Source organism: Nicrophorus vespilloides, unplaced genomic scaffold, assembly GCF_001412225.1.
Source record: "Nicrophorus vespilloides isolate i.1.1-1 unplaced genomic scaffold, Nicve_v1.0, whole genome shotgun sequence".
Taxonomy (NCBI): Eukaryota; Metazoa; Arthropoda; class Insecta; order Coleoptera; family Silphidae; genus Nicrophorus; species Nicrophorus vespilloides.
Genome location: NW_017096476.1, coordinates 332 through 11,816, shown reverse-complemented (window position 1 = coordinate 11,816; position 11,485 = coordinate 332). Strand labels below are relative to the sequence as shown.

The window sequence follows — 11,485 nt, the reverse complement described above, 5'->3', positions numbered from 1 at the left end:
GTATAGATTTACTGACAAAACTTTTCTGATTGTAGTTTTATTATGTTATTGTGTTAAGTTTATATTATGTTAAGTTCATATTATGTTATATTATATTAAGAAAAATACGAGTGACGATGAGAAGAGAAGTCCCGGATTGCGCTCTTGCTACATCATTTTTAAAACTTGTGTATTATGTGTATTTTTGAATATGTTTCACTATTCGAGTAAAAATACGGAAATTTTGGAACGGATTAAACTCGTTAACGATCATACATAATTATGCAAAAATTAGTACATAGTAATCAAATAAAAATAATAATAAATCAATACAAAAGGGTATTTTCGCCCTGCAAGTAAGTAATGCTTATTAATTAGCTACAAAAATATAATTTAATATTATGTGCATTTTTGAATATGTTTCACTATTCGAGTAAAAATACGGAAATTTTGGAACGGATTAAACTCGTTAACGATCATACATAATTATGCAAAAATTAGTACATAGTAATCAAATAAAAATAATAATAAATCAATACAAAAGGGTATTTTCGCCCTGCAAGTAAGTAATGCTTATTAATTAGCTACAAAATTATAATTTAATATTATACTTTTCATACACATTTGAAAAACTGTAAACATTTTGGTATATGAAATAAATATAATAAAAAAAAATCAACTATATATTTAACTTGTCACATAACAGATCAGTCACATTTCACTTCCAACCGTGAGAACGCACTTAACAATCAAAATCGATTCAATCACATTCATCGACGTTTCGACATTTTATGTAAAATTGGTTGTTATCGTGAGAAGCATTGGAAAACGGATAAAGTGGTTGACAAGCTAAATTTAAATTATGAAAATAAAGAAAATCTTATTCAATAATATATTTTAAACTTCAATTTGATTGCTTTATTTTAGGTAATATTTTATGTTTTGTTAATGGAAATTACTTAATATACATTAGGAACGACGCACTTTTTTAGGTAACGTTTCATTACGCTCAGTTTTTAATTAATTTGGTAATAATTTTTCTGAAAAATTGTATAAGAAGATTAATTGTCATCGTGTGTAAGAAGAATGAAACTTAATATCAGCAAAGAAAAATTGTAATTATAATAGCAACCATGCAGAATGATGAAATTTCATCTTGGATTAATCTAATATTGTGTACAAATTTCATTAAGGATTCGTGTTTTTGTACTCTTTTTTGCTTTTATTCAGATTATTTTCATGAAGTGTAACGAATCATCGGCGCATGTTCTGTACGACGTTTATTTATCGACGTTCAGTTTTTATTTTTAGTCGGTGACAACGAATTGTTTTACGATCTGTTTTCCGTGTGTCGTCTATGCGTGCACAACAAACCACTCACTTTACTTGGCTCAATGCGCTTATACAATGCAGTGATGTATATCTACAATGTATTCATTTTAGGATCGCTCCGAACTTTCGTCAACTTGACAACATTCGGATAGTTTAAATGGGAGTTCAACACCGAACACAGTCATAGGCGTCATGTAATCTAACTAATTTTGAAGATTAATTCCGGGGCATTGAATTGTATCATGCGCTGTTATTAGGGTGGGATTAACACTGATCCATCCACCCTATTCATATTTTAATATTTTTTATAAATTCTTCTACAAATTTATAGAAATCGTATAAATCATTTTATTAAATTATTATAAAACTATTCATTTATTTAGTATTGAATTTCAGATCAATTGCTAAAAATTATATTTACTAATTACTTTAATCGATACTTTAATGTTTATTAATTCTCTTATAAATGTATAGAAAAGTTATATACAAAAATATTTTTATAATTTGGTTGAAACTGCTTATTTTATGTAACTACTTAATTTTAATTATTTTGATAGTTTACTAAAGATCATTAATTTTATCACGTACACGCTTTAAATAATAATTTAAAAAAAAAATAACATGAAGAAAATTTGAAACTAGAAACGTTTAAAGCAATGGTAGAAATGTAACAATTTATGAAAGCGAGTAAATTGCTGGGAATAATAAAAGGGGAATTCGATGTGAAGACAATAAATTACTTGATGAAAGAGAGTAAATGCAACTTTGAAGTATCAAATGAAAATGCAACGTTCCGGAATAAATTAGTAAATGCGAACAGAAATAATGATCACGATTTGATTAAAAGGTAATGCTGTAAAAAAATAAATTAACAAGAAGAAAATTAGTATCGTTATTTAAAAATGTATTGATTAATATTAACGGTATTTGAATAATAAAAATGTATACGTTTTTCGTTTTAAACAAAATTAAAAATAGAATAGAGAATTTTAGAGAATAAAATATAGATTCACCGGTATTGACAATAAAAGTTGCATTAGCCATGTAATCCACTCTAAAACATAAAAATCCAAAGCTTGTGCATAAACCAAACCGTAGTTGGCTTTTAATAGTAATTTGTAACTTGCATAGGAATACGTTATCAAAAGGTATAAATGAATGCTCGTGTATTACTGCACGCTCAATTCCCGCTGATTGGGAAGGGTAAATAATCTATCAGTTTTCATATTACAGGCCAACACGAATATATATTTTTTGGTTCAAATTTCAATAGAAAAAAATGACTATCATATTGTTATTCGATAGTAATGAAGTCTGCAATTATCTAAAAACGTTAATAGATCTTGGAAATAAGTCACTATAAAATGGTTAAATGTAGTTTGACCGAAGAAATTAGAAATTGAGTTATCCATATGTTTCAATCAGTACGTTTCGAAAATGATGATGATAGGATCTTAGAATACAGATGATGATGTTATTTTCAGATGTTTTATTCATAAAAGTTTACAAAATGTTAACAACCAAAGATGGAAAAAGACATTTAGATAGTTTAATTTTAGTGATCATTGCAATAACATAGGAAATTATTCAAATACTTTAAAATGTGATTTTGCTTTATAATTTTATGGAATGCATACGATTGGTTAATATTTAAAATATTTAAACAAATTACATTATATATGATTTGTCAATCAATTGTAGTGGTTGAGGACTTATTCTACACTAAAAATAATTTTGATAAAATATCGTTTAGGTTTTCTCTTTTCATTCAATGGAAAAATACACGTAGTTGTTTAATTTTATGTAATTTAAGCTTCAGTAGAGTAAAATATTATGTACAAACCTAATTGTCTTAATAACATAAAACACTCATTTTTTTTAATATATTTCAAACGTAAAATATCTTTTAAAAAAAGACGATAACCTTCTTTATACTTTGAATAGCTGTTGTTACTCAATCTCCATTCTAATCAATATCTTCCAAAACCTTCAGATTGACCTAAATCAGTTTCAGGCTTTCAATGCTAGTGATTATAGCTTCAGATTCATCCTCTTAAGCTTCCTGTATATCATTTTGATTATTAATTTATATAATAACATCTTTAGCAGTCCAATAACTCGACCTTCAAGTCTACTTGTTTATATAAGAATGCTTCTGTTGCTTCAGCAAAGTGATCAATATCTGGAGCAAAAAAAGTATTTAGAAAACAAAGAAAGCTTTTACATTATTATTTTTTGTTTTCATTTACAAAAGAATAATCTACACAAAAAAGTTTGGTTTAATGATCCGAATCCAATTTTACATTAAAAAATCATTATAATTAAAGCAATGTTTTTTTCATGAGATTTTTACGTGTAACTATAATAAAAGCAAGTAATAAGTGTTAAACTCGCACATTTATCGTTTCCAATTAAAGGTAAAACACTTAACAACTAAAGTTAATGCTCGTACTATTAACAAGTCATTTGAACTACAAAATATGTCCTTAAAATGGGTGTTTCATGAAGGAGAAGTATCTGTTAAAAAGTACTTCATTTATGTACATCTCCTATTTCCTTCTCGACGAATAAAAGGGATTTTTTTTTTATTTGCAACGTTTTGTCAAAATATTAACGAATTCCATTTTATAAAATTAATTAAACTCGAGACACCCCTCCGTCTGTGTCAGCTTGAATCGCATTAATTTAATACATTTTATACACGCCAAGAAAGTTTTCAAAAGCAAAAATATATATCAAATTCATTTGCAACGCAGAAATTAGCGATGTTTCATATTTCAAGTGATAACTTTTTATGCACATTATTATTATCATCATTGCAGTCGACAGCTGACTCTGGCCGTATTATATAATAATTACTATTAAATATCAATTAATCATCATTAAATGTTAATTACGCATTTTTACGTCGTACAGATTTATGAGTTAAATAGAAAATATTATATATTTAATAATCGTAGATAATTTAAAAGTAAAGATTTATGAGAATACGTGCGCAAGTTTCGGAAATATATCTTTTTTTAGGCGGAATTAAATGAAGAAACGTAATTGCAATATCTTGTTGATAATGAAAGGATCGTTTAAAATTCTTAGAAGCAATCAGGATAGGAAATCATTGCGATTCTAGGGAGGAATTACATACTCTCACGAAGTAACATAAAGTTTGATAAAAGTATACCAACAGAGCAATAAAGCGCCGCCGTAGTCCTCGTTTTCTACGTACTAAGCAATCTCTAGTTATGAAAGTCTAAGATGGGCGAAAGTAATAAAACATCCTGAGATTAGTTTGCGTTACTGGTTTTATTGCACGTCGGAGACTTACTTCGAGCCTTACCATCAAATTTATAATTTTCTTTATTGTTATTTTGAGCGCAGGATAATATTGCATTTCCGATTTGATGAAATTGCAAAACGTACGAGGCAGACATTTACACTAGAAGTGAGCCGATACCAAATATACGATATCACAGGAAACCCTAATAAATCAACGGCAGTAGAGCATTCCGTTATTCCTTTCATCCTTTATATGAATCCTGGAATCCTTCTGTATTTTATATACTATATAAATAAAATATGCATTCACATAATTTTATTTTCTTCTTCTAAAATATTTGATTTATTTTATCTTAAACATATTCATGTTATGAATATATTATATTTGTGTAAGAATCAATTTATCAATTAGGACAAGGGTGGCTGTTGACCCAATAGTTGTGAATAATTGCAAGAATTATTATAAATGTATTGCAGTAAATGTTAATACTATATACCCTTCGATACTCGTGTGGTGTTTGTGAGGCAATAGGGGGTAAATATATTCGGAAATATGTCTGAAAAGGTGGACCATCCCCCTTCTGAGAGTATTCCTAAAGTTAGAATCTTGTAAAAAAAAATATAACAAAGTGAATCTAACTCTATAGGATAGAAAGTACAAAAAAAGAGTTTTACATTCAATATTTTATTCATCTTCAACTTTATCTTCCTCTCGCAATATATTAATCTTTTATATTATTCAAATCTTAAGTTTCTATTTCTGTTCAGCAAATCATTCTTCTTAATATCTATAAATGGTTAAAAATGTAATAACAAATAGTTTATTAACAAGTATTTTAATTGATAATTTCTATATAATTAAATTATTTTTGCAAATGTTGTATAGGCAACCAAATTAACATTAAATACACAAAGTTTTTATTACGCTGGATCAAAACTTATATTCATTATATTATAAATTATATGAATATTATTATTATGATAAAAACCTTAATAAAAGACAGTTTATTTTTATTAATATTTAATTAAACTTAAAAATTAATACAACCCAATATAAACATATAAGGAAAATTATAGTTAAATGTATAGATTGTTTATTTGAAGTAATTGGAAATAAGCGTGATTTAATCAATATCCTCTGGTCGAACAGGATGTGTTAAAGGTATTACAGATTTTTGCTTCACATCTCTAGAACAGGCTTTCCTCATATCTGAAATTTTAAAAATTTAATTACTGACTTCAATAAACAAACATAAATAATACCATAAGCATCTTCATCAGGATCTCCAGAATAATATTCTAACACTGTTCGATAAACAATGTAACCCAAATTATTATACATATTGATAGCAACCTTATTGCTCACCCTCACAAACAGATCAACAAAATAAGCTCTTTTCCTACAAAGAAAATATAATAAATATAATGATTAAACTTGTATAGAGAACAAAATACCTTTCTGAAACATCTTCCAAGAAATTCATTAAAGATGCTGCTAATCCTAATCTTCTATAGTCTGGTGAAACAGTTAAAGCAGTAACATGCCCATGCCAATTGTCACCATGGCCCTCAGCTTTACCCATTATATATCCCATAATGTCACCACTGGGTGATTCTGCTACTTGAAAGTATTCAGGCCAATGTGCTAAATATTGCATGTAGAAAGATAATCCATATGTCTCCGTTAGGGGATCCAGATTGCTAAAATAATTTAAATTTAATATACATTTTGTAAAAATATGTCGATTAAACTTACACATTATTAAATTTGTACATATCATCACAAGTAAAGGGTCGTAAGGTAGTCATTGTTGAATTCAAAGATTATTTGAAGATCTTTTAATTTGTTATGTATGAAATCGTTTATAATTATATATAGAAATCTAATAGATTGACCTAATGCGGTGAAGTGTGAATTCTTATAAACAATGCTATTAATTTACATACTATTAAATTGAAAATCTGAAACTTTTAATCATTTGATTATCTTAGGTTATATTAAATATTGATTGTCTGTACCAACTATACAAAAACTTATATAACCAAAGAGAACCAGGTCAACCTCAGCAAACCCTGGCGGCAAATGATAAAAATATCAGGGTGATATAAATAACTTCATGTGACATGACGTGACTCTTTTACGAGGAAATTAAATAGGAAACTTGTTCAGGAAATTAATTTGCAAAGATGAGTGAAAGTGGCGGAGGAAACGCCGGGCAAGTGGAGCCGGCAAACAATGGTCAAGTTGCACAAGAAGCTGGGGCCGATAACGTAAGTATCCAAACGTTTACTATTAAATCAATACTTTAAATTATTCATTGCGACCCTTTTTTTTTTAATTGCAGGCAGCCGCAGCTAGACAACCATCAAAATGGGAATCTTTCATGGCTATGGCCAAATCACTATTGCTGCGTGCCATGATCATTTATTTTGTCACAAGTTTTTTCCGCAAACCAGCAGCCCCTCAAAATACAACTGGAACTGGACCTGTTCAATCACAAGTTCTTGCACAAAACATATTTGCAAATGGTACAGAATATTCCCTTCATGTGTATATATCTGAGGAGGAAGAATTCATGGATTTCAATCCGAGTAAACTTTTCTGGTTGCAAGAGGGTTTGGTTTATGGTGATTGGTATGGAGGCCCACTTAAGGATGGTACATTCTCTCATGAAAAGGATATCCCAATTACTGATCACTTACAAAATAATGGTTCTCTTTATTTGCATTGCTATGTAACTAAGTTTGGTGAGAGCCCTGACCCAAAATCTAAAATCTTTGGAAAAACACATATTTCATTCACATCGAAGGCTATAAACAGGTAACATTTTATTATAGCATACATGTTTATCAAGGCTTTATTCACTTTATCATTGTTCTTATCTTATGTTTGCTTTTACCATTTTCTAGGTACAAAAAAATAAAAGCGAGTGGCAGAAAGAATTTATTAACTGGTGAAAGTGAAGGACCTGGATTAGAGGAAGGAAAAATCATTTCCCATTGGCATCCAAATTTAACAATCAATATTGTCACTGACTACACGCAATGGAATTATGGAAACGTCCCACCACCATTAAACGAATATGTTAAATTTATAAACGACGGCAAAATGTATAAGCCCGTAGTTTTCTTGAATGATTATTGGAATATGGCTAAGGATTACAAACCTTTAAATGAAACGTTGTCATTGCAATTAACTTTACAACCACTTAGTTTGTTTAAATGGCAAATATACGCTGCCCAGAAAATGAAGAAACAGTTCAATTTCTTTGGTGACACCGAGACGGAAGACAGCGATGAAGAACAAGACACTTTGAAGGAAACTCTGTTGGAAACCAATCCCTATTTATTGGGTGTAACTTTCGTCGTGTCAATTTTGCATTCCATTTTTGAATTGCTGGCATTCAAAAACGACATTCAGTTTTGGAATAATAGAAATACCTTGGAAGGATTGTCTGTTAGATCAGTATTCTTTGGGGTTTTCCAATCATTGATCGTATTATTGTACGTGTTGGATAACGATACAAATACTGTGGTTAAAATCAGTTGCTTTGTGGGATTATGCATTGAGCTTTGGAAGATACAGAAAGTTATCGATATCAAATTTCAGAATGGTAGGCTGTCATTTAAAGACAAAGGCTCGTACGTTGAAAGTTCTACCAGGCAATACGACGAGTTGGCCTTCAAATATCTATCCTGGATCTGTTTCCCATTGCTTGCCTGCTACAGTGGATACGCATTATTTTACATGGAACACAAGGGGTGGTATTCCTTCGTGTTGAGTCTGTTTTACGGATACTTGTTAACCTTCGGATTCATCATGATGACCCCACAATTATTCATTAACTACAAATTGAAGTCTGTTGCACATTTACCATGGAGAATGTTAACATACAAATTTTTGAATACTTTCATTGATGATATGTTCGCTTTCGTGATCAAAATGCCGACGATGTACAGAATTGGATGCTTCAGAGATGACATCATATTCTTGGTGTTCTTGTACCAGCGTTGGATGTACCGAGTTGATAAGACTAGGATGAACGAGTTCGGATTTGCCGCAGAACCCGTAAACGCCGTTGAAAACACCCAACAACAGATTGAAGCAAAACCTGTTGAAGGAGAAAAAGAAACAACCGCAAATGAGAATATAGAAGAAAATAAGAAGACTAAATAAATGTTATTATTAGTTTAATTATACATTACTAGAAACTATATCAAATGATTTTAAGAAATCTTCCATAATTAATTTTACAATTTTGTTTTAAGTTGGTGATTTCGAATTGTTTAATCACAACCGTTGTTGTATTTATTGAATAACTGTGTAATACGTATACTGCGCAATTATTACATAAGTTTTTCTTTTTTTTATATAGTGTTTTTTTTTGTGAACGTGTGCATGCGTGACTTTGATTGTTTCCATTATACTGTGATTATTTTGTGAAAGTAAGTGTTTATTAATAAAGGCAATACAATGGATGCGCTTAATGTTCAAAGCAAAATATCTTTTCTTTTTTTCCTTTGCTCTAGGTTTTTAGTTGATTTAAAATTCTTATAAATTAACGCACTAACTCATGTTTAATGGGAAGAACGATATACCCAATAGATTCTATAACAGTGATAGGAGGGAACGTATGACATTGTTGGTGACTCACTAAAAATAATCATGACATGATCCCACTGTCATGAACTATGTATCCAAGTGATACGGCACCCAAGTAAAACTAGTTCTTTTCTATAATAACGAAAAGAATTGCGAGACCCCTGGTCTTGAAGCTAACAATATTGGTTAAATTAAAAATTAAGCTTTAGTATAGTATAGCAGTAGCTTCCTAAATACATATCATAATTGAAACACAATTCGAGGTCAAAGTATAGGACTAAAGAGCATCAAAGATCATACGTGAATTTTTAAAACTTTAATTACGTCAGCTTTTATGTTGTGTCAAGTCAACAAGAATTATATTGAAACTTATTTATGCACATATATTCTACAGATAAGCTATCACTATCTAATAATAATGGTATAGTAAATTATCTTGCACTGAACTTGGAAGGAAGTGTACTCAATTTATAAAAGTAAATAAATACTATTAATCACTGTCTATTATTTACAATTACTTTTTTTTAATTAAAATTAAACATTTTAAAAACAACATAAAGTTTATTTATTTGCTTAATTAAATAAATCTCTGCGTGTAATTGTAATACATCAATCAATTACCATATAATATTAAAAAAGGGTTAATAATTAATAGTAATGTGCTTATCATATATAATTGTCTGTTAGACTTTCAATTATATTCGTCAGTAGCATGTTTATTAATTGATTATTGTTGCATAAAACTGCATAATTTGTTTATTTAAAAAAAAAATCTGAATATGTTCATACGATAATATTGACTACTATGAAGTCTGCGATAATAATACGTGTATTTTGCCATGTAATATTTTGATTAAAGAATTATGTGTTAGTTCAAAAGGTCATGTAACCTAATTTGAGTGCACATGTACTTAACAATTGAGAACAACAGCACGTACTCGAATGTTAAGTATATCCATTAGCTAGATTATGTAAAAAATATGTACGATTAGAAATATATCTTTTTTTTTTCACAAATAAAAGTCTAATGGAGGAAATGAGATTCGCATTGCAAATAAACACATAAATCGTTTGTATAATTACGAAGAACAAGATCGTTATGTCTTTTCGTAATGCGACAAGATTCCCTATCTACACGCTAATGCACTCATTTTGACCTCGTATTTATATAAACTCTCTCGATAAGGGGAGCTCATTCGAATTATAACCGAGCCGGCTTCAACATCTACACCATCAAAACCCAAGTAGATAATCAAAGATGATTCGACTGGTCGTTTTCTGTTTCGCAGTTGCCACCCTATTCAAGGAGATCATTTGCGAGATTGTGCCTCAACTGCAATCCAGTAAGTAATAAAAAGGAAAATCCTTAAGTACCATGAAACTAATTGGTAATGATAAATGTTTGTCAGGAGACCATCCATGTAGAAACTGTGGAATCAACCGAATCGACGTCGCTTCCTGCAAGGAGGCTGCAAAGATGTCTTATAGGAGGAGGAAGTCAAATTCAGCATGTATTGACATTGATTGACATACCTTAATTCACGAAGATTAATTTTAAACGGTATAGATCAAATCAATTTTACTATAGATTGTTTTATAAATTAAACTATTTTTTTTCAGACTTCATCGCACTTAATCCAACGGCCGATGCGTTCTGACCAAATGCTTTCATTGATTTGTTGGGGATGGAAACTAACTCATTAAGAACGGCTCAACGTCCAATTGTTTTGGGATAGTAGCAGATTTACTGTACCACTCCTAGTGTCCTGCAGGACATTAGAATTTGAAATATGTGCGGAAGGGCAGAGAGTAGTGTTTCGCAATTATTAAAATTAAAATTGTGAGATAAATCCATCCATAATAAAAGGACACGTCCGGGGTGTAATTTGTATTCGGCGTTGTTTGAATTGAAATACGTGTAGGCTAAGACTAGTGAGTGCTATTAGTGTAATAGCTTACAATAACTTATACCCCCGCAGAGATAACAACAGGAATGATTTAATTACGACTGGCATCTAAATTATCCGACGACGCTTTGCATTAGTCAAATTGAAAATCTGCGTTAGTAAAATTAAACGTAATATTTTTTTAATGAATAATATTCATTAATTTTAAATAAACTATCTATAAATATCTATTAAATCGTTGAGCTTATTACAAATATTTTTTTAATTTCATTAAATTAATAAATGTATTTATTATATAATAACAACATAGTTTAATTCATCCTTATAAAACTCATATTAAAATTACCGTGCATTAAATATTTCATTTTTCAACCTTAGCAAAGTTAATTGA

General features: G+C 29.6%; 2 protein-coding genes and 1 long non-coding RNA gene across 3 annotated transcripts; 2 read left to right on the top strand and 1 right to left on the bottom strand.

Annotated features, from left to right (window-relative positions):
• Positions 1-5,622: 5,622 nt before the first annotated feature.
• Positions 5,623-6,602, bottom strand: LOC108557114 (N-alpha-acetyltransferase 20). Its single transcript, XM_017913515.1, has 4 exons — positions 6,341-6,602; positions 6,040-6,285; positions 5,848-5,984; positions 5,623-5,794 (listed from the first exon to the last, which is right to left on the bottom strand). The coding sequence occupies exons 1-4, from the start codon at positions 6,391-6,393 to the stop codon at positions 5,709-5,711; spliced, it is 522 nt and encodes a 173-aa protein (XP_017769004.1). The 5' UTR covers positions 6,394-6,602; the 3' UTR covers positions 5,623-5,708.
• Positions 6,603-6,688: 86 nt separating this feature from the next.
• LOC108557113 (cleft lip and palate transmembrane protein 1) lies at positions 6,689-8,951 on the top strand. Its single transcript, XM_017913514.1, has 3 exons — positions 6,689-6,855; positions 6,930-7,405; positions 7,495-8,951. The coding sequence occupies exons 1-3, from the start codon at positions 6,772-6,774 to the stop codon at positions 8,759-8,761; spliced, it is 1,827 nt and encodes a 608-aa protein (XP_017769003.1). The 5' UTR covers positions 6,689-6,771; the 3' UTR covers positions 8,762-8,951.
• Positions 8,952-10,400: 1,449 nt separating this feature from the next.
• On the top strand, positions 10,401-11,249 carry LOC108557107. The gene is made up of 3 exons (XR_001890848.1): positions 10,401-10,530; positions 10,597-10,748; positions 10,808-11,249. It is a non-coding gene; the product is annotated as an uncharacterized LOC108557107 (long non-coding RNA).
• Positions 11,250-11,485: the final 236 nt, after the last annotated feature.